The following is a 23,429-nucleotide window of genomic DNA, read 5'->3' as shown; positions in this document are numbered from 1 at the left end:
ACTTTACATGACGTCCTCCGCCCTAGAACGTTTCCGCCATTCTCGGTTTTGGGGTGTGACATCAGCTGTCACCAAGATTGGAGTTTATTCTTTGTTTCTAAGTAGTGGGTTACTGTTAGATTTGAATAAGTGTTGTTACTCGTATGAAATGGCGAGAAATATTATTTCCTTTCATGGTGTACAAACAAGGATTTAATTTTTCATTTGATAATGAAGTTGGTGGTATTAATGCTTTTTATGATAATGTTCTTTATTGTAAAGCATTACCTTGTGATGGTGTATATGAAATTGTGTCGTTTGTAGAAAACTTAGGAAATAATGTATTGCATATCGATTCTTCCACTAGTGTGGATAAAGCATCCTTGTGGCATTGTCGTCTTGGACATGTTAACAAGAAGCGCATATGCCAACTCCAGAAGGCGAGAGTTTTGGAGTCTTTTGACTTAAGGTTAGATGATAGTTGTGAGTCTTGTTTGCTTGGAAAGACGACGAAGTCACCCTTCACTGGTACTTATGCTAGGGGTGAAGGTTTGTTGGACCTCATACACACAAATGTATGTGGACCCTTCAGAACCACCACTAGGGATGCTAACCGCTTCTATGTGACTTTTACTAATGATTACAATAGATATTGTTATGTCTACTTAATCAAGCATAAGTCAGAAACCTTTGAAAAGTTCAAAGAGTTTAAACAAGAAATGGAGAATCAGCTGGGCAGGATCATTAAGATGCTCTGATCCGATCGAGGAGGAAAGTATCTTAGTACATAGTTCCTTGACTATCTTTAGGAATGTGGAATTGTTTCATAATTGACACCTCCTAGGACACCACAGCTGAATGGTGTGGTTGAGAGACGCAATCAAACCTTGTTAGACATGGTTTGTTCCATGATGAGTCGAGCTTCATGACCAATCTCATTATGGGGGTATGCCTTAGAGAATGCCGCCCATATCCTAAATCTAGTCCCTACCAAAAAGGTTGCCAAAACACCTCACAAGATGTGGATTGGGAAAGTTCCCAATTTGGACCACATCAAAATTTGGGGTTGCGAGGCTTTCGTGAGACGTGAGACTCAGGACAAGCTCGAACCTCGAAGTGAGCAGTGTATTTTCATCGGCTACCCACAGAAATCCTTTCGTTACCTCTTCTACAAACCTAGTGAGAATGTGGTCTTTGTGGCAAGGAGCCTTGCATTCAACCTGAGGAGGAAAATCCTGTTGAACCAACTGACAAGTCTCTACCTCTGAAGTGTACCACTAGAGTTAGGAATGCACCTGAACTAGTGTGAGTATAGTTATCTTTTTGGTACTGTATGTGGATGACATACTCCTCATAGGAAATGACATCCCAACTTTATAAGAGGTTAAGTCCTGGATTGGGAAGTGTTTTGCTATGAAGGACCTTGGAGAAGCTGCCTATATCCTAGGGATAAGGATATTGAGAGAAAGGAGTAAAAGAATAATTGGACTTAGTCAAGGCACGTATGTGGACAAAGTGTTGAAAAGGTTCAACATGCATAATTCCAAGAAAGGTGACTTACCGATCCAGCATAATGCCAAACTAATTGAGGTTCAGCGCCCGAGTACAGAGGCTGAAATAGCTGAGATGAGTCGATTACCATATGTTTCCGCTATTGGCTCGATCATGTATGCTATGACTTGTACTCGCCCTGATGTGGCCTTTGCTTTGAGCATGGTCAGCAGATATCAGGGGAACCCTGGAAAGGCTCACTGGACTGTGGTGAAGAACATTCTCAAGTACCTGTGGAGGACTAAGAACTGGGTCCTTACCCTTGGTGGGAGTGATGACTTGAGAGTAGTGGGGTATAGTGACGCTAGCTTTCAGACTAATAGGGATAGTTTCCTTTCTCAGTCTAGCTGGGTCTTTACCATGAATGGAGGAGCAATTACTTGGAAAAGTTCCAAACAAGACATAGAAGCTGATTCGACATGTGAGTCAGAGTATATAGCAGCGAGTGTAGCGCTGAAGGAGGCGATATAGCTAAGGAACTTCATTGGAGACCTTGGAGTTGTACCAGCTATAAAGGAGCGTATGGAGATTTTCTGTGACACTAATAGTGCGGTTGCCTTAGCCAAGGAACCAAGAGATCATGGCAGATCCAAACACATTGAAGAAAAATATCACTTCATAAGACATAAGATATAAGAAGGAATCCTCATGGCAAACATGATATCGTCAGAAGAGAACCTAACAGATCCCCTCACGAAGGGACTGACTAGGGTTAGGCATTTGCAGCATGCGAGGTGCATCGGGCTAAAGGGTGATATTAGTTTTACAGATTAGATAGCTCTGAAACGTGTAAAATGTAATTCACATTTGATGATTAAATAAAAGTTATTGTTTATTTATAAGTAAGGTGTTGCTATCTTGTGTCAATCATTTACTATTGTTTTAATTTTGCATGTTTTGACTTCCAGAATAATTACCTTATTCAAATTTTCCACAATCGGTCATATGTTGGAGGTAGGTATGAATCAATATGTTGGAGGTAGGTATGAATCAAGACTGTCATGAAGTTGGCTTGTAGATGTCTAAGGTGTTGGACAATGTTCTTATAAATTAACTTCTAACTTGATTTACTTCCATGATTTTTATAAATTACACACTTATCTTCCTTTTACATAATTTTCATTTTCAACAACAATATATATAGCCTAGTAGGTGTTCGGCAACAATGTGCGATGTAAGAGAAAGATAATAGTGAAATTTCGAAAATCTTGAAAGTAAATCAAGTTAGGGGTTGAAGACTAAAAACATTATAAAGAATATATCAAACAAAAAGACGTATTATGGTGTGTTTGGGTACCTAAGTTTATATACCCTTAAGGGTATATTCACTTTTCCAATATATATATATATATATATGTATATATATATATGTATATATATATGTATATATATATATATATATATATATATATATATATATTATATTGGTTTAAATGGTCCCTCGTGACTATTTTTTGCTTTTAAAGGGCTTATACTTGTCATTTTATGGTTTAAAAGGTCACATTTCTAGATTTGAAGGGTGCAACCGGTAATACCCATCTGACTAGGACGTTTTCTTATTCCACCTCAATACCAAGTAGATTAAATATGCCAGGTCATTTCCACGTGTTATGTCACTAAATGAAACTTATATCCGTTTAAACCCTCTCAACTGTCCCTTTCATTTATTCTGTTACCATTTGCATTCGTATACTTTTTTCAAACCGTGATTGACACGAATCCATTTCTTAAACTCTTCCTCCCTAAAATCGGCCAACATAATCAATCCTATGGCTGTCTACATGAAGATAGATCTCCATTTTGCCGGAATTTTTTCGAGGTACCATGCTATTTGTTACTCAGATGGTGCAGAACAAATGTTCGATGATGTCGATTTTGCTGGAATGGACAAGAACGATTTTGTGGGGTTCATTCAAAGATTCGCTAATGAGGTATGCATCAATTTTTACTTTTGCATGCCCGATGTGGTGTTCCCTGATGGATTGAGGTTAATAGTTACTGATATAGACTATATGGACTTCATCGAAGTAGGATATGCTTCTGGTAGTGTTATTAATGTATACATGGACCATCTTGGTGTTAATGTACATTAATGGATCCTTGAGGAGCAAGGCGAAATATGCAGTTCATTAGATGAATTGTCTGATAGAATTGAAGTTGGTGAAGAAGTGCAAGGTGGTAAGATATGGATGATGGAATTGAAATTGAGGATCTGTTGGGTCATAGGCAAGGTGTTACGGAGGATTTGCAAGGCACTAGGGAAGAGTTGCAAGATGGGGAAGGTGATGACATTAACATTGAAGTTGAGAATGATCAAGGTGATATGGAGGATCTGCAAGGTAGTACGGAGGATTGGCAAGGTAAGGAAGATGATGGCATTGACTTGGAAGTTGACAATGAACCTGATGAATGTATTCCTATGAATAGGACAAAAGATGATGAGTTTTTGAGCAAACTGTGCCCAAAAGACCAAGTTACCCCTAACAGTCCTCCTCATGAAGAGCTATATGAGCATGCAGTCGATGATGAAGTAATATCTAATGAGCAAGCTATTTATAATGACAATGTTCATTGGAAAAAACAGAAGCCTGTATTAGGTATGAGATTTGTGAATCCTACACAACTGAAACACATGTTGTGTAACTATGCTGTTGCAAATGGTTATCAGTTATGCTACAAGAAAAATGATAGCAGGAGACTTTTAGTGAAATGTTGTTCCGGTGCTTGCAAGTTTAGATTGTGGGCATCTTGGATGAGTGAGGAAAAATCTTTCCAAATTAAGAGTCTCATAAATGAGCATAACTGTGCAAGAAACTTCAAATTAGGTTCAATTGTCAACTATGCTTGGATAGGTACCCATTACACCACCCAATTCTTACAGAAACAAAAAGTTAGTGTTAGGCTCCTTAGGGATGAGGTTAAAGAGAAATTTAGGATAGATGTAAGTATGGGACAGTGTAGAAGAGCTAAGAAGTATGCAATTGAGTTGATTGAGGGAACATTAGTGGATCACTATGCAAAGCTATGGTCATATGGTGAGGAGATAAGAAGATCAAATCCTGGATCAACAATCAAAATAGATGTCAATGCTATGCCAGATGGTAAGACTTATTTTAGCAAGTTTTACATTTGTTTTGATGCCCTCAAGCAAGGGTGGAGAGGGAGCTGCAGAAGAATTATAAATTTGGATGGGTGTTTCTTAAAGGGTTTATGTTCAGGAGAGCTAATTGTTGCTGTAGGAAGGGATGCTAATAATCACATATTCCTAATTGCATGGGCAGTTGTATCTATAGAAAACAAAGCAAATTGGAAATGGTTCTTGGAAAATCTAAAAGATGACCTTCATCTAGAGGATGGTTTTGGTTTATCATTGATGTCAGATCAACACAAGGTATGTCATATACTTACAACTTTTATATATTTCACAATTAAGTTACATGATGTTTAAAATATGACTATTATTATGTAGGGGTTGTTAGAGGCTGTTAAGGAAGTGCTTCCTATTGCTGAACATAGGCAATGTGCAAGGCATATTGTAGCTAACTTTAGGAAAAGATTTAGTGTTGTACACTATGAGAACATGTTTTGGAAGGCAAGCAAAGCCTCCACTGAGCCTTTATTCAATGCTGCCATGAAGGAAATTCAAGTACTTAATCCTGCAGCCTATGATTACCTTATGGAAACAAACCCAAAATCTTGGAGTAGAGCATTCTTTCAAGAAGGAAAGATGTGTGATGCAGTGGAAAATGGATTGCATGAGAGCTTTAATAGTGTCATTAGGGATGCAAGGAAAAAGCCAAGCATCACCATGTTAGAGGAGATTATACTATATGTTATGGAGAGGCTGTACAATTTGAAGATAAAAGGTTGTTCATGGCCTGATTACAAACCCTGCCCATCAATAACACTCCTACTAAATAAATTGAAAAGAGCTCAAAGGTACTTTCTAGTCTTTACACTTTTAATATAAGTGACATACTAACGAATAAGGTGGGTTTAATAGGTATTGGCAGGTTTTACCAAGTGGTCTTAACCAATTTGAAACCAGAAACCTGGCAGAATCATATGTTGTTGACCTTGACAAGAAGACTTGTACTTGTAGAGTATGAAAACTTAATGGGTATGGTTGTGTGCACTCAGTAGCTACTATATCATATTTGAATAGAGATGTAGCCACTTATGTTGATCCAATGTTGTATGCTGCCTTCTACAAGAACACTTACAAATACCATTGTCACACCCCAAAAACGGAACGGCGGAAACGTTCTAGGGTGGATGACGTCATGTCAAGTATCACAACACATGCATTATAGTAATCAAAGTACAACAAAACATTGCATTAATAGTAATAGTTTTACAATGTTACATTTCAATACATCAAAGTAATACAGAAAAATATGATAAGTACAACAAGGTAATAAGCTATCATCTTCAACTGCTCCAGGGATGTACCTGTCTAATGCTAACCTGAGAATACAAGTTATTTGAAAAGCGAGTATCAGCATTTTTACAAATGTTGGTGAGTTCATAAGCATTTAGTGACATTTTCATTCAAATAACTTTAATGAAAGTAGTAGTTTAAGAGATTTCAGTGTATTAGAGTCCTTTCCAGAAAACCCTATATTTTCTTTAATAATAGCAGCCTTCTACTAAGACTGGTCAGTGATGTGTGGTAAAAAGTAGTTTTCCCTAAGTTGCTATCATTATCAAAATACTGAATTTGATTATTGAGGAAAGCAAACGACATCAGGGAATATCATATGCCACAGCAGTGAGGACTGCTGACTAAGTCAAGGAACCATAGACTCCAGGAAAGTATCAAACGAACGATACGCCTGGTTCAGTCTAACAAGTGAAGACTCAGACCCCAGAAGGTACCAAATGAAAGGTACAACTAGTAAGGTCTAAAACAGTGAACACAGTGAATACAATGAATACAGTGGATTTTGTGAATACAGTGGTTACAGTGAATACAGTGGATTCTGTGATTATAGTGGATACAGACCCCAGACAGCATCAAATGAAAGATACGTCTTGTAAGGTCAAAACAGAGAAGACAGACCCCAGACAGTATCAAATGAAAGATATGTCTTGTAAGGTCAAAACAGTGTGACTCTGAAAATGAATTACCAGCATACAGTGTAAATAGCTGGCGAAATACCGTTACCTTAAGGCCATGAATTATAAGGTAAACCGGGATACTCGTAACCATACTAACTAGAGTACCAGACACCCTACAAGCGTCTATAAGATGTGACATTTGTCACCCCTTGGCTTGGTGAGCCGTGGACTGTAGCTAGCAGTCAGGGTGCGGGGGTGTCAATCCCGTATGGATCTATACACACAATGTTCGCTCTCCCTACAGGAGCCTCTGGTTACCAACTAGACGACGAAGAAGGCCGTGTCCTGAAGATGCATCCCAATAGTGGGTAGAGACTTCCGAATAGTGGGTTTTTAATGAAAGTGCTGTACTAGAGGTGGAGACTTCCCAATAGTGGGTTTCTAATGTAAGTGTTGTACTAGAGGTGGAGACTCTTAACTGAATTGACTGAAGTAACCTATATGCCTAAGCTTGTATACATAGTATATAACTAATGAATCAAATGACCTTTGGATGGACATCCGTTCCCACCAGACCACATCTCAACGAAGAAAAGGAAATAGGGTGGACAAGCCTTCATAAGTCCTTCAATCATTATTTATATGCCTCTATACAAGCACCGACATACATCTAACTATGCTTGAGTGTGTATCAAGTAGAAGTGATTCTTGCGAAGTAGGAGTGTCTAACAAGTGAAGTAGGAGTGGTCGCAAGAGAAGTATAAGTGTCGAATAAGTCTAAGCGTATCGCGAAGTAGAGACGACAACAAGTGAAGTAAGAGCGTATCGAGTATAAGTGAAGTAGAGTCGATCTCAAGTATAAGCGAGGTAGAATCGTATCACTAAGTAAAAGTGTGAATAAGTATAAGCATCATCAGGTATAAGTGACTTCAGGTATAAGTGAAAGCATTACAGAGTAGGAGTATAGAATAAATATAAGCGAAGCAGCAGTATTTAACAAGTAAAGTATACATGGAAAAGGGAATCTTTGATGAAAAACCTTTATGTCCAGAGAAAATCACAAATTGTATTCTTTGGTAAAATGTGTTTGAAAACCTTAGAAAATCTTTCATAAACCAGTTTAGGATGAATCTAGTTAAAACAGTATAAGTAAGAGTTTTGAAACAATTGAAAACCATCATAGTGTCCTACTCGGTAAAACAGTGTACAGTGGTAAAATCTTATGCATGCGGGTTATCAATCACATGTGATTGATATGATAACTGGCATGTTTAACTTGTATTCCCCCCTATAAAACATGTGAAAACATTAAAAAGGTTCATTCAGGGGTATTAACTCACCTGGTGTAAGTAGGTCCGACGAAGGCGCCGTTTGGGCGTTCGGTGTCACGTAAGGACTCGAACACACACAATGACCTATTTAACATATGGTAACATATGTTCACATACAATTAGCATATATAATACTAATTAAACACATTTACGCGCTCACATGAGAGGAAAACACTTTGGCTAAGTGTTTGGGTGTCCCGGGTAGCGTTTAAGGGTGTGTATGGCTAAGGAATGGAGCTTGCTATCCGAGAGTAAACCCCTATCACATAGTTTACGGCCCAGGGACATCTCACTATGAGTTTACGGCCATAAACTCATGGTGATGAGGTCTAGGGTGTTTAAGGCTTCTACTTGCATCATGGAATTATTCTAAGCACTTTTCCTAAAAGGCATGAGTGGATTTGAGGCTTCTAAGGGCACTAACATGGAGTTTACGGCCTAGGGACACTCCTAAGGGAATTTACGGCCGTAAACTCTCACCCTTAGTGTTTTGTGAAGTTTCAAGCCCCTATTACCTTTCTAGCAATTTCTAATTAAGTGTGATGCTATTTTGGGGGATTAAATCTAACATTTGGATGTGTTTTGGGGAGTTTATGGCCTAGACACTTGCTTGGGCCGTAAACTCCTTTTTACCCCTCCATTTCATGTGTTTAAGTCCTTAAATCCTTCCTAGCATTTTATAGAAATAGTCTAAGGTCATTTGGGGGACAAAAACCAACATTTTGGCTTAGTTTGGGGAGTTTACGGCCTTGGTATAGATCTGGGCCATAAACTCCTTTTTATCCTTCATTTTGATGTGTTTAATTGATCCAAACCCCAAATACTAAGTCCCTAAATTATGTGTTAAGCCCTAGTGTGGTTTGGGAGTGTTTTGGAGGCATTTAGACAAGGTTTTGAGGGGTTTACGGCCTAAGCATGTGCTTTGGCCGTAAACTCACTTTTATGCCCCAATTTATTGTGTTTTGATGTTTAAACACTCCTAGGCTAGATCCCTAATTAGTTTCCAAGCTTAAGGGCAAGTTTAAAGGAATGTTTGGCACCATTTTAGGGGTTTACGGCCCTAGAGTGTTCCTGGGCCATAAACTCCTTATCCCGTGCCTTCTTGAATGGTTTTTGGGCTATAACTACAGCTAGTAATGTTTAGAACAAGCTAGGGTAAGCGGACTTACAATTTGGAAGCGTTTGGTTGCGGATTCGAGGCGAAAACGGGTCTAGGGAGAGAGTATAGAGAGAGAGTGTAAGAAGTCTCCAATTGACTCCACTCACCCTTATATAGGGTTCACAGTCGGGGCTCCGTGGAATTTTACCCGATACTGCCGTTAAACGGGGCTTTTGGTCGCACCCGATTTAGTGGTCGTAATAATAAAACTTGACATTTTCCCAATAAATGGAAATGTGTGTCCTGTGTTTTTATTTCCTTTTATCACGACTTAACGACATGCTAAATGTAACCAAATGGAATGTTTATTAAAGTGATGCCCTCTAATTAACGAAACTTTTATACAGTGGAATATTCCGTTAACGGTAACTGGGAAATGTAACGGAACAACCTGGGTTGTCACAACCATCCCCCCGTTAGAGGGAATTTCGTCCCGAAATTCAAGTCTAGGAAAGGAAGTAGGTATGAATGGCCAAGTAGGGGTAAGGGAGTACTTCCTATACGGTTGTCGTCGCATTCCCATGTGGTCTCTGGTCTGTGTTTGTCATTCCAACAGACCCTCACGTACGGGATGCGGATTCCGTCTATTGTAGCTAGTGGTTTCCAACTGGTGTATCTACGAGGTTAGGGTTCTTCATGGATTCTATCGAGATGAGTGAGGCATGAAGAGTGTTGTCGGGAGATCACATATCAAGTCTAAGAAGTGGATCGATCAGGTGTGAATCTCGTGGTATATCCGAAGGCAGTGGCGGCCTGAAAAGGGTTGGACCAAGTCTCCATGGGGATTCTCATATGGTCCTAAGCTCTCGGAAGGGTAGAGCTTTTCAACACTTAGAGCATAGGGTACTTCTATGGCAAGATCATCACTGGCGTGATCGCCATTTCGAAGTTCCTAACGTTCTCACTCGTACTGTGTGTGTAGTCCTTCAGGTTGGTTCTTAGGAATCTCGAGTGGTCTTTGGTTTTGTGTTTTCCGTCAACTGACTGATAGAGACTTTCTAGATCGTCGAGTGGGTTGCGTGACTATGGTTATCGATTTGCTGTAGAGTGTCTATCTCAAGCTTGTGCAAAATGGACCTGCACCAACGAACCTTGAGATACGGAAACCCTGAGGGCCGGGGAGATAGGGTTTCACCATACGAGTGTTGGACTATCTCGGGAGGTGGTTCTATTATCTCTGCGTGAGATAGTATTCATGGAACACCTAATAGTCCAATGAATCTCTAAGATTGTGGTTTATTTTAGCGTGGAAAGTGTATGCTCCTGCATAACCCCTCGACTAACACCAAGGCTGGTGTCGAGTCTACAATCTTTTCGGGATCAGGGTCACGAGGCTTAACGCAACTACGTTCGCACTTTACCAAGTATTCTTGGCTGCGAAGGTTATCCTGTGGTTTTCGGTATCCTAGTGTTCACTTCGGAGAATGTATTTTATCGTCTACTGGGCGACAACAAATTCCTCCATGCGAGAGGGTGGAGGATGATAAGCACCACTTGTCTATAACTGGGTGGACGAGGTGCGTGAGTAGTGCGATCATCTACTACAACTACTCTTCCGAAGGTTATGAGTTTTCTCGGTCTAGGTCAAATTTAGTGGGTATAGGGTCTCCCGGGGGATTCTACGGAGTATGCTTCGGATGGTGGTCGTCTTCTTAGAGTATCTGCAGTGCCTTTCGCTTCGGTGTTTATCTGACTACGAGGGGTCGATCAACAGTGTGCGGTACCCTCCCTTGGGTACTTCAGAAGGTCCTTGAGATAAGAGGGACAATTGACGGATCGCATTATGTTTGATTATTTGTGTTATGTTCAGGTTCGGAAGAACCTTTATTCGCCGACATGGCTATGGAGAAAATTCTTTTTGCACAACACTAAGGACGTACACATGGTTGCATGAAGTCAAACCATGATCAATAGAGTCGTCGAAGTTGGCACACTCCGACATGATGTAAAGTGAAGATCAATAGAGTCATGTGCCGAACAGGCACACAAGTTCTAGGCGTCTCGGGTTTCGTCCTATGTATCACTACCGCGGATAATTGGACCGATAGAGTCGACGCGGAACTATAGAGAGTTCTAAGTGTTTCCGAATAGAGTATCTTTTCATGAACGGATTCTCACGAGGCATTTCTATAATCGCCTCACATATACTAGTCATGTATATTTAAGGTGGGGAGGACTGTTGACTGAGCGACCCTGCACTAAATCCACAACCAAACGAGGAACAGGAAATGAGGCGGCATTCACTCACTCTAGGTCTATCCATCTTAAATATACATGGCCGTAACGTATATGTTTAGCCATTATAGTTTTACCTAATGAATTTTAAATTTTATAACAGTGCTGCGACTTTCGCCCTACTGGGAAGAATTTACATTTGAATTAGTCTTTTGTTGTTCTTAGTTTAGTTATCCGTGATCGAGAGACATACCAAAATCTAACGAGTTCCTTGCCGCTTCTCCCTAAGCAGTAGTGTTAGGCTCCTTCTGTGTCTTTGTCTTTCTCTTCGGTTGGGCAGTCCTTCTTGAAGTGTCCCATTTTACCACATAGGTGGCAAACTGTAGGGGTCGCCACATTGGTGGTTGATGTAATGAACTCAACCGGGGTTCTGCAGACGCGAGCAGTATGCCCCAACATGTGGCACCTAGCACAATAGAGCTCTCGGCAGACACCATGATGAAGGTAGCTGCACTTGCTGCAGTGGGGAAGGTCTCCTAGGTATGGTCTTCTTGGAGTCGGGATGGAAGGATTGACAGGGGTATAGACTGTCTCAGCTCGTTTCCCTTCGGAAGGTCCTTGAGCCGAGGTACTTCCCTCCTCAATCTTGAGTTTTCTCTTTAGTGGGTTTGAGTGAGGTTCTCTTTAGTGGGTTTGAGTGAGGTTCTTGGGTGGCTGAGTATGGAAGTGTTGGTTGTTGCTGTCCATTGCTAGGATCGGAATTTCCGACAGGGCCCTTGCTAACATTTGCGGTGTTAGCATTCAGGTGAGCCATGACAGCTGCTACGGCTGCTGAGATTGCATCTTGGAACGTAGCTTCATCGAATAGGAGAGCAGGTTTCTTGCTTGTGGATTGGTTACGCTTCTTCGGTGGCATGGTTTTCCTACACGGAAAGAAATACAAGGTAATGAGAGACGATGGTTAACCCTAGACATTTCTGTCCTTAACGTATTAGGCATAAATTTTCCCGTGCCTCGGATGTTGGTTGTCTGAGTGTCGACCTACATCCCTATGATGTAGTCCTGGTAATCGAAGTGGGTATATGAGTATCGGAAAATCCATAAGATGCGAGTCGTTCCTACTAAGTCACCTTTATACTGGAAAAGGTTTCACTCCCCGACCTGGAGAGATTTGAGAACGGTTCGGAACGAAACTGCAGAAAGAGAGGCTCACAAGGGCAGATGGCTAAAATTCTCTCAATAGAGATGCGGGGATCCGCCCTAATCGTGTATCTGGCAACGGGAAATGATGATTTACCTAACACATAGCGTGATTAGTGTAACCACTAACTCACTAAATTGTATTATTTTTAAGGGTGAATTATCGTGACGAATACGAGGAAAAAACAATTCCCGGGTTTCATGTACCGGCTCCCTCGGTCTGCCTCGTATCTTTGACCGGGATCGGCGTTGGTTTCCTTCGGGTAGTTTCCTAGGTTTCTCTTCTCGTATGGACATATTGAATTTCTACTCCGCCTTCCTTCTGATTCCAACTCTGGGTGTCATCACTTCATGACGGATGACTGAGAATCTCTGAAGTTTAGGCGAACTCCTCACCGATGTTCCTAAGAGAATATAGGCACCTGGTGAATTCAATGGTCTCGACCCAGTTCATTTATTTCCGAACAGGAAATCTTCTCGATGAACCTCCTCGGGGTTGGAATCAACTCTTCTGTCAAGCACTGAAGTGGGTAGGGTTTTCTACAGGGTTCGCGCGAGAATGGAAATGTCTAAAGAATCCTAAGAGATTATTAACATTTCACTGTATGATCCATATCGAGTCCTGCTACGATTACACAGGGTATACAAATCATATGTAGCTTAGATCCGATAGGCCTTCGAATATGTGATACTACTCTAGAACCACATCCCAACGAGGAAAAGGAAATAGAGCGAAACCACACATTCTCAGCCTATGGGATCCTTATTATATATAACCTTGGGAGTATACCCTCTGTAGTTGTAGGTATATCAATAAGGATCTTTTTAGTTATTCACGCAAGGTTGGTTATGGATCCTAAAATACCCTTATGGTATTTTAATTCTTGTTTAGTTCTTATCTTCTGAGTATCATTCTGGGATTAGTGTGAATCCTTTAGCGTTCTAAAATACTCCTATAGTATTTTAACTTTATGTTTGGCTCTAGCAATCCTAGTTTGTAAGTTTCAGACCTGTTGTACACCACTATCACTCCCAAGCACACGTTCATCGCATCTCGGATAAATGTAGTTGATCAGGTTACATTTATCCCAGCTTACGATTACATAACTGCCCAGGTTTGACTGGAGTGCTCAACCTCCGAAGACTTTTATTATTGTTCTTCTTGTGATAATTTTGTTCGAGTGTTTAGATTCTGGATGTTATTATACTTTGGTAAAATATGGTTATATTTTAAAGTATAATTCTTGGTCAGAGTGTTTTATCCCTTTGTGTTTATAGGTTGTATATCTTTTATGAATTGATATACTTAGCTCACTATAAACAATGCTCTGATACCAATCTGTCACACCCCAAAACCGGAACGGCAGAAACGTTCTGGGGTGGATGACGTCATGTCAAGTATCACAACACATGCATTATAGTAATCAAAGTACAACAAAACATTGCATTAATAGTAATAGTTTTACAATGTTACATTTCAATACATCAAAGTAATACAGACAAATATAATAAGTACAGCAAGGTAATAAGCTATCTTCGTCAACTGCTCCTGGGATGTACCTGTCTAATGCTAACCTGAGAATACAAGTTATTTGAAAAGCGAGTATCAGCATTTTTACAAATGTTGGTGAGTTCATAAGCATTTAGTGACATTTTCATTCAAATAACTTTAATGAAAGTAGTAGTTTAAGAGATTTCAGCGTATTAGAGTCCTTTCCAGAAAATCCTATATTTTCTTTAATAATAGCAGCCTTTTACTAAGACTGGTCAGTGATGTGTGGTAAAAAGTAGTTTTCCCTAAGTTGTTATCATTATCAAAATACTGAATTTGATTATTGAGGAAAGCAAACGACATCAGTGAATATCATATGCCACAGCAGTGAGGATTGCTGACTAAGTCAAGGAACCATAGACTCCAGGAAAGTATCAAACGAACGATACGCCTGGTTCAGTCTAACAAGTGAAGACTCAGACCCCAGAAGGTACCAAATGAAAGGTACAACTAGTAAGGTCTAAAACAGTGAACACAGTGAATACAGTGGATTCTGTGAATACAGTGGTTACAGTGAATACAGTGGATTCTATGATTACAGTGGATACAGACCCCAGACAGCATCAAATGAAAGATACGTCTTGTAAGGTCAAAACAGAGGAGACAGACCCCAGACAATATCAAATGAAAGATACGTCTTGTAAGGTCAAAACAGTGTGACTCTGAAAATGAATTACCAGCATACAGTGTAAATAGCTGGCGAAATACCGTTACCTTAAGGCCATGAATTATAAGGTAAACCGGGATACTCGTAACCATACTGACTAGAGTACCAGACACCCTACAAGCGTCTATAAGATGTGACATTTGTCACCCCTTGGCTTGGTGAGCCGTGGACTGTAGCTAGCAGTCAGGGTGCGGGGGTGTCAATCCCGTATAGATCTATACACACAATGTCCGCTCTCCCTACAGGAGCCTCTGGTTACCAACTAGACGACGGAGAAGGCCGTGTCCTGAAGATGCATCCCAATAGTGGGTAGAGACTTCCGAATAGTGGGTTTTTAATGAAAGTGCTGTACTAGAGGTGGAGACTTCCCAATAGTGGGTTTCTAATGTAAGTGTTGTACTAGAGGTGGAGACTCTTAACTGAATTGACTGAAGTAACCTATATGCCTAAGCTTGTATACATAGTATATAACTAATGAATCAAATGACCTTCGGATGGACATCCGTTCCCACCAGACCACATCTCAACGAAGAAAAGGAAATAGGGCGGACAAGCCTTCATAAGTCCTTCAATCATTATTTATATGCCTCTATATAAGCACCGACATACATCTAACTACGCTTGAGTGTGTATCAAGTAGAAGTGATTCTTGCGAAATAGGAGTGTCTAACAAGTGAAGTAGGAGTGGTCGCAAGAGAAGTATAAGTGTCGAATAAGTCTAAGCGTATCGCGAAGTAGAGACGACAACAAGTGAAGTAAGAGCGTATCGAGTATAATTGAAGTAGATTCGATCTCAAGTATAAGCGAAGTAGAATCGTATCACTAAGTAAAAGTGTGAATAAGTATAAGCGTCATCAGGTATAAGTGACTTTCAGGTATAAGTGAAAGCGTTACAGAGTAGGAGTATAGAATAAGTATAAGCGAAGCAGCAGTATTTAACAAGTAAAGTATACGTGGAAAAGGGAATCTTTGATGAAAAACCTTTATGTCCAAAGAAAATCACAAATTGTATTCTTTTGTAAAATGTGTTTGAAAACCTTAGAAAATCTTTCATAAACCATTTTAGGATGAATCTAGTTAAAACAGTATTAGTAAGAGTTTTGAAACAATTGAAAACCATCATAGTGTCCTACTCGGTAAAACAGTGTACAGTGGTAAAATCTTGTGCATGCGGGTTATCAATCACAAGTGATTGATATGATAACTGGCATGTTTAACTTGTATTCCCCCCTATAAAACATGTGAAAACATTAAAAAGGTTCATTCAGGGGTATGAACTCACCTGGTGTAAGAAGGTCTGACGAAGGCGCCGTTTGGGCGTTCGGTGTCACGCAAGGACTTGAACACACACAATGACCTATTTAACATATGGTAACATATGTTCACATACAATTAGCATATATAATACTAATTAAACACATTTACACACTCACAGGAGCGGAAAACACTTTGGCTAAGTGTTTGGTTGTCCCGGGTAGCGTTTAAGGGTGTGTATGGCTAAGGAATGGAGCTTGCTATCCGAGAGTAAACCCCTATCACATAGTTTACGGCTCAGGGACATCTCACCATGATTTTACGGCCATAAACTCATGGTGATGAGTTCTAGGGTGTTTAAGGCTTCTACTTGCATCATGGAATTATTCTAAGCACTTTTCCTAAAAGGCATGAGTGGATTTGAGGCTTCTAAGGGTACTAACTTGGAGTTTATGGCCTAGGGACACTCCTAAGGGAGTTTATGGCCGTAAACTCTCACCCTTAGTGTTTTGTGAAGTTTCAAGCCCCTATTACCTTTCTAGCAATTTCTAATGAAGTGTGATGCTATTTTGGGGGATTAAATCTAACATTTGGATGTGTTTTGGGGAGTTTACGGCCTAGACACTTGCTTGGGCTATAAACTCCTTTTTACCCCTCCATTTCATGTGTTTAAGTCCTTAAATCCTTCCTAGCATTTTATAGAAATAGTCTAAGGTCATTTGGGGGACCAAAAACCAACATTTTGGCTTAGTTTGGGGAGTTTACGGCCTTGGTATAGACCTAGGCCGTAAACTCCTTTTTATCCTTCATTTTGATGTGTTTAATTGATCCAAACCCCAAATACTAAGTCCCTAAATTATGTGTTAAGCCCTAGTGTGGTTTGGGAGTGTTTTGGAGGCATTTAGACAAGGTTTTGAGGGGTTTACGGCCTAAGCATGTGCTTGGGCCGTAAACTCACTCTTATGCCCCAATTTATTGTGTTTTGTTGTTTAAACACTCCTAGGCTAGATCCCTAATTAGTTTCCAAGCTTAAGGGCAAGTTTAAAGGCATGTTTGACACCATTTTAGGGGTTTACGACCCTAGAGTGTTCCTGGGCCGTAAACTCCTTATCCCATGCCTTCTTGAATGGTTTTTGGGCTATAACTACAGCTAGTAATGTTTAGAACAAGCTAGGGTAAGCGGACTTACAATTTGGAAGCGTTTGGTTGCGGATTCGAGGCGAAAACGGGTCTAGGGAGAGAGTGTAAAAAGTCTCCAATTGACTCCACTCACCCTTATATAGGGTTCACAGTCGGGGCTCCGTGGAATTTTACCCGATACTGCCATTAAACGGGGCTTTTGGTCGCACCCGATTTAGTGGTCGTAATAATAAAACTTGACATTTTCCCAATAAATGGAAATGTGTGTCCTGTGTTTTTATTTCCTTTTATCACGACTTAACGGCATGCTAAATGTAACCAAATGGAATGTTTATTAAACTGACGCCCTCTAATTAATAGAACTTTTATTAAGTGGAATATTCCGTTAACGGTAACGGGGAAATGTAACGGAACAACCTGGGTTGTCACAACCATCCCCCCGTTAGAGGGAATTTCGTCCAGAAATTCAAGTCTAGGAAAGGAAGTAGGTACGAATGGCCAAGTAGGGGTAAGGGAGTACTTCCTATACGGTTGTCCTCGCATTCCCATGTGGTCTCTGGTCTGTGTTTGTCATTCCAACAGACCCTCACGTACGGGATGCGGATTCCGTCTATTGTAGCTAGTGGTTTCCAACTGGTGTATCTACGAGGTTAGGGTTCTTCATGGATTCTATCGAGATGAGTGAGGCACGAAGAGTGTTGTCGGGAGATCACATATCAAGTCTAAGAAGTGGATCGATCAGGTGTGAATCTCGTGGTATATCCGAAGGTAGTGGCAGCCTGAAAAGGGTTGGACCAAGTCTCCATGGGGATTCTCATATGGTCCTAAGCTCTCGGAAGGGTAGAGCTTTTCAGCACTTAGAACATAGGGTACTTCTATGGCAAGATCATCACTGGCGTGATCGCCATTTCGAAGTTCCTAACGTTCTCACTCGTACTATGTGTGTAGTCCTTCAGGTTGGTTCTTAGGAATCTCGAGTGGTCTTTGGTTTTGTGTTTTCCGTCAACTGACTGATAGAGACTTTCTAGATCGTCGAGTGGGTTGCGTGACTATGGTTATCGATTTGCTGTAGAGTGTCTCAAGCTTGTGCAAAATGGACCTGCACCAACGAACCTTGAGATACGGAAACCCTGAGGGTCGGGGAGATAGGGTTTCACCATACGAGTGTTGGACTATCTCGGGAGGTGGTTCTATTATCTCTGCGTGAGATAGTATTCGTGGAACACCTAATAGTCCAATGAATCTATAAGATTGTGGTTTATTCTAGCGTGGAAAGTGTATGCTCCTGCATATCCCCTCGACTAACACCAAGGCTGGTGTCGAGTCTATAATCTTTTCGGGATCAGGGTCACGAGGCTTAACGCAACTACGTTTGCACTTTACCAAGTATTCTTGGCTGCGAAGGTTATCCTGTGGTTCTCGGTATCCTAGTGTTCACTTCGGAGAATGTATTTTATCGTCTACCGGGCGACGACGAATTCCTCCATGCGAGAGGGTGGAGGATGATAAGCACCACTTGTCTATAACTGGGTGGACGAGGTGCATGAGTAGTGCGAGCATCTACTACAACTACTCTTCCGAAGGTTCTGAGTTTTCTCGGTCTAGGTCAAATTTAGTGGGTATAGGGTCTCCCGGGGGATTCTACGGAGTATGCTTCGGATGGTGGTCGTCTTCTTAGAGTATCTGCAGTGCCTTTCGCTTCGGTGTTTATCTGACTATGAGGGGTCGATCAACAGTGTGCGGTACCCTCCCTTGGGTACTTCGGAAGGTCCTTGAGATAAGACGGACGATTGACGGATCGCATTATGTTTGATTATTTGTGTTATGTTCAGGTTCGGAAGAACCTTTATTCGCCGACATGGCTATGGAGAAAATTCTTTTTGCACAGCACTAAGGACGTACACATGGTTGCACGAAGTCAAACCATGATCAATAGAGTCGTCGAAGTTGGCACACTCCGACATGATGTAAAGTGAAGATCAATAGAGTCATGTGCCGAACATGCACACAAGTTCTAGGCGTCTCGGGTTTCGTCCTATGTATCACTACCGCGGATAATTGGACCGATAGAGTCGACGCGGAACTATAGAGAGTTCTAAGTGTTTCCGAATAGAGTATCTTTTCATGAACGGATTCTCACGAGGCATTTCTATAATCGCCTCACATATACTAGTCATGTATATTTAAGGTGGGGAGGACTGTTGACTGAGCGACCCCGCCCTAAATCCACAACCAGACGAGGAACAGGAAATAAGGCGGCATTCGCTCACTCTAGGTCTGTCCATCTTAAATATACATGGCCGTAACGTATATGTTTAGCCATTATAGTTTTACCTAATGAATTTTAAATTTTATAACGTATATCATCCCAAACATTGCCACCATGACGCCGCCCATCACCAGAGCAATCACTTTTAACTTCCTCTCATGATCTTCCAACTTGTGATGTAGACTGATGTGATCAACACGTCACACAATGAAATCTTTACCCACTTGATCTTTGAGCGTCTGCATCTCGATCTAGTTGGCAACAATCTTGTCTCCACAGTCGCAAAAAATCGAATGGAAGTCGCTGAGGTTAACAAACTCTCCAGAATTTATCGAGTCAGGTGAGGGAGGTGGTGGAGCCGACATTTATAGATTTTAGGGTGTTGGTCGGAATCGTGTTTGGGTTATTAGGGTAAAAAGGTTTCGATTTATGCTACCTTAAGCACCAAAGATTTGTGAAGAAGACTTTATGCCCCCACCACCACCGACTCTTCCTTGTCCTGTACGGGTTGTTGGATGGTTGGTAGACTTAATGGCTAATTAATGAAGGTTAGTTGGACGCTTAGGTGGATGATGAGTACACGACTCAAGTTAAATGCTGAGTAAGCTGCTTAGTTGGCAAGTCAAAAAGTTCTTTTACCTTCGATTGTGGGTTAAAGTCCCATATTAACCGGTCATTTACAAGTATAATCCCTTTAAAAGCAAAAAATAGTCACGAGGGACCATTTAAACCAACATACGAAGGATAGTTGGGCCAGAGTGACAATAACCCTATATATATATATATGTATGTATATATATATATATATATGTATGTGTGTGTGTGTGTATATATATATATATATATATATATATATATATATATATATATATATATATATATATTAGTTCAAGAACTCGAGATTTTTGGCAAGTCTCAAGGTTTTGAATTATATATCACAAAGTAGATGTTAGAAACAAAAACTAATAGGTTTATGAAGTATAAATCATAAATTGTTATATCAAGAATCATAAGGTTTTGCTTCAAAAATTGTTTAAACAAATTGTTATACATAATATTTTGGAAATGGTTAAATTGGGGTATTAATGATATTTTGGGGTCCATTTTCGGCTTCATATATATAAGGACCGTTTTGGAAAATGGAATAAAACTTAAGAATTATTGAACATCTTAATTTTTAAAGGACCAAAAATGAAATTTTTGGATAAACAAAGGCCTTTTTGAATATCTTCATAATATAAGTCTAAAATGAACATTTTTGAAGAAATGGGCCATTTTCAATACTTCACCTAGTTTTGAAGCACTTATGACAACTTTTGGCAAATATGGGTCTTATTTGATACTTTATAAAAAGAAGGACCATTTTTGCCAATACCGATAATATTGGGTCATTTTTGATAATTGTGATTACAAGTGGATTATCCCCAATAAACAAAACGATAGATCTAGTCAACGAGTATAACTATTCTTATTTATTTAATAAATAATGGATTTTCACGATTTGCTCAAAAACCTGTTAGTATTCTAGTAAGACGAATCTCCAAAGTACCTAAATATATAAATATATTAGTGTTTATTTAAAGTCCTATAAAGAGTTGTAACCAGAGTCTCCTGAAGGGAGAGCATGAATTTGTGTATAGATCTATACGGGGTTGACACCCCGCACCTTCGTTGTTCGCTACAGCTAGACCGGCCAGTCTAGGGTGACAAATGTCTTTAATCGATTTTGGGGGCCTGAGAAATGCTAAGGCAGGCCTCCGTCATATTAGTATTATTATAACGGCTCACTAGAATATGATAATGCTATTTAGAAATTTATGTAGGGAAAAAACTTACAAATAAATTGGCACATTGTGTTGACCGCCCCTATGCATGGTAGTGATTGTCCACATTTGTTGTGTTGATCATCCACTTGCGTTGTGTGGAATGTCCACAATCGCCTGTTGATTTCTCACACCTCACCAGTCTTAGGGTTTTAAGACCACCAGTTTGTATATCATAAAATGTAGGATTTTCTGGAGTAAATGATTTTATACAATTTCGAAAACGATAGAGTAAAACACACACGTGTAACTATACTTAATTGGAAACAGAACTCACGATTATTTTATACAAGAAAATATAGGATTTTCTCGAGTAAACGATTTTATACGATTTCGAAAATGATAAACTAAAACACACACATGTAACTATACTCAATTGGAAACAGAACTCACGATTATTTTATACAAGAAAATATAGGATTTTATGGAGTAAACGGTTTTATACGATTTCGAATACGATAAACTAAAAACACACATATGTAACTATACTCAATTGGAAACAGAACTCATGATTATTTTATACAAGAAAGTATATTATTTTATGGAGTAAACGATTTCACAATTTCGAAAGATGATAAACTAAAATACGCACATGCAACTATACTAGATAGAAAACAAGACTTACAACTGTTTTAACAAGAAAACACTGGAATTTTCTAGATTTCTAAACTATCACAAAGTTTTATACGAAAATGCTTATGAACTCACCAACATATTTTATGTTGACACTTTTCAAACGACTTGTATTCTCAGGAAACTAGTAAGCAAGTTAAAGGGACGCAGATTCAGGATTATTTTGCTGTAGTTTGGAATTTATTTACTTATGCCTCTTTTATGTATGTTGAAGAACAAATACAATCTGTAAATAATGTAAGTTTGTTATCTCAATTTATGATGTTTGGATTTTCTATGTTTCATTTATATTTAATTGTTATGACACTGCACAATGAAGTCACCCGCCTCCAGACGTTTTCGCCGTCTGGTTCGGGGGTGTGACAGTTCTTCTACTAAAGTTTTATATTACTAGTACCCCATAACATGCTAGTTAGGTTGAGAACCTTGGAAAATTCTTATTTGCATGTATGATAGAGAATACATAGATCCAAGGTTTCTAGGGTTGCATGTACACCATAGGAGTGTTAGAATGCTCAAAACCCTTTAAAAACTCCAAGTAATCACTAGTAACAATGTCTGGAAACCCATCAGGGAGCATCAAGCGCATGAAGAAAGCCCACATTATGCTAGTTTGACTTGATTGAAACCAAGTTCATCTACATTGAAAGTATTATCCCCATCTATCGGGGGGGGGGGGGGAGCGTGAACAACTATAACAAAGTCTTAATTTATGAGGATTCAAAAATAATAAAGATAACAATGTCAAAGATGAGTTTGATTTAAAACAAGTTTAATTCAAAAGTATTTTACATATAGAACTTGTTATTTATAAAACATTGATATTTACTTAATAATTCTAATTAAGAGATCTAGTCTCATAAAAGAATTTTGGTCATTTTTGAATATGAAGGTGATCGCTATGAAAAACGATTTAAATAAATAGTCAATCATTCATAAATTAAACTGATACTTATATTTAGCAAGCTAAATTAAGACATAAACTGTTCCAAACAAACATTTTTTCATAATACAAGTGAATTATGTTCCTAGCATAATTAATAAACTAAACTTTAAGAGTGTTGTTCCAACTTGATTGTGCTTAGTTGGTTACTCTTCAGTAAATATCTGCAAGCCAATTACAAATATTAGATTAACATTTAAGTATCGAGTATCTAAGTGTTATATGAAAAGTATGAGTTATATCTAGTAGATACCTGAAGTACTAGTCTCTTCCAGACTTTCTTTCCAAATAAGAGGAGCAGATCCTCTTACAGTGTCCAGTTTCTCCACAAAAGAAACAAGATCCATCTATGTTGGCCTTATTGGATTTCTTGGGCTTAAAGTGTCCAGTCCATGAAATATGTGTCTCTCAGTCCATGAAAGTGTCCAGTCATCTTTTGGGCCTTGTACCTTTCCCAGTTTGATGTTAGAAACATCTTTAGCATCACATTGATTCCTATACTAGGTATCATGTTTAGGCTTATTGCTCAAAGCAAATAATTTAGGACTAGGACGTTTAAGTGTATATAATTTCATATCTCTTATGAGATTGTCTCTTAAGGCATGAACCTATTCATTAAAGTTGTATCTAGTGAACGTTATTGTTTCATTAAGTCATTAAAAAATGACAATTCATGCTAATGAGAATGGATT

At 39.4% G+C, this 23,429-nt stretch overlaps 1 protein-coding gene across 1 annotated transcript; it reads left to right on the top strand.

The window, feature by feature from the left end:
* Positions 1–3,715: 3,715 nt before the first annotated feature.
* On the top strand, positions 3,716–5,639 carry LOC145096084 (uncharacterized). The gene is made up of 4 exons (XM_079033854.1): positions 3,716–4,631; positions 4,749–4,921; positions 5,000–5,469; positions 5,534–5,639. Exons 1-4 carry the CDS (start codon positions 3,716–3,718, stop codon positions 5,637–5,639), a joined length of 1,665 nt encoding a protein of 554 aa, XP_078889980.1.
* The last annotated feature ends 17,790 nt before the right edge of the window (positions 5,640–23,429 follow it).

Source organism: Lactuca serriola, chromosome 3 (assembly GCF_051521515.1).
Source record: "Lactuca serriola cultivar US96UC23 chromosome 3, Lser_US96UC23_V15, whole genome shotgun sequence".
NCBI classification, from domain to species: Eukaryota; Viridiplantae; Streptophyta; class Magnoliopsida; order Asterales; family Asteraceae; genus Lactuca; species Lactuca serriola.
This window is presented reverse-complemented; position numbering and strand designations above follow the sequence as displayed.

Excerpts from the sequence above, each read along its gene's own strand:
- LOC145096084 (XM_079033854.1), top strand. The coding sequence starts at position 3,716 with ATGGATGATGGAATTGAAATTGAGGATCTGTTGGGTCATAGGCAAGGT. Across the intron at positions 4,922-4,999 it reads TGATGTCAGATCAACACAAG|GGGTTGTTAGAGGCTGTTAA; the intron begins GTATGTCATATA and ends ATTATTATGTAG. Across the intron at positions 5,470-5,533 it reads AAATTGAAAAGAGCTCAAAG|GTATTGGCAGGTTTTACCAA; the intron begins GTACTTTCTAGT and ends TGGGTTTAATAG.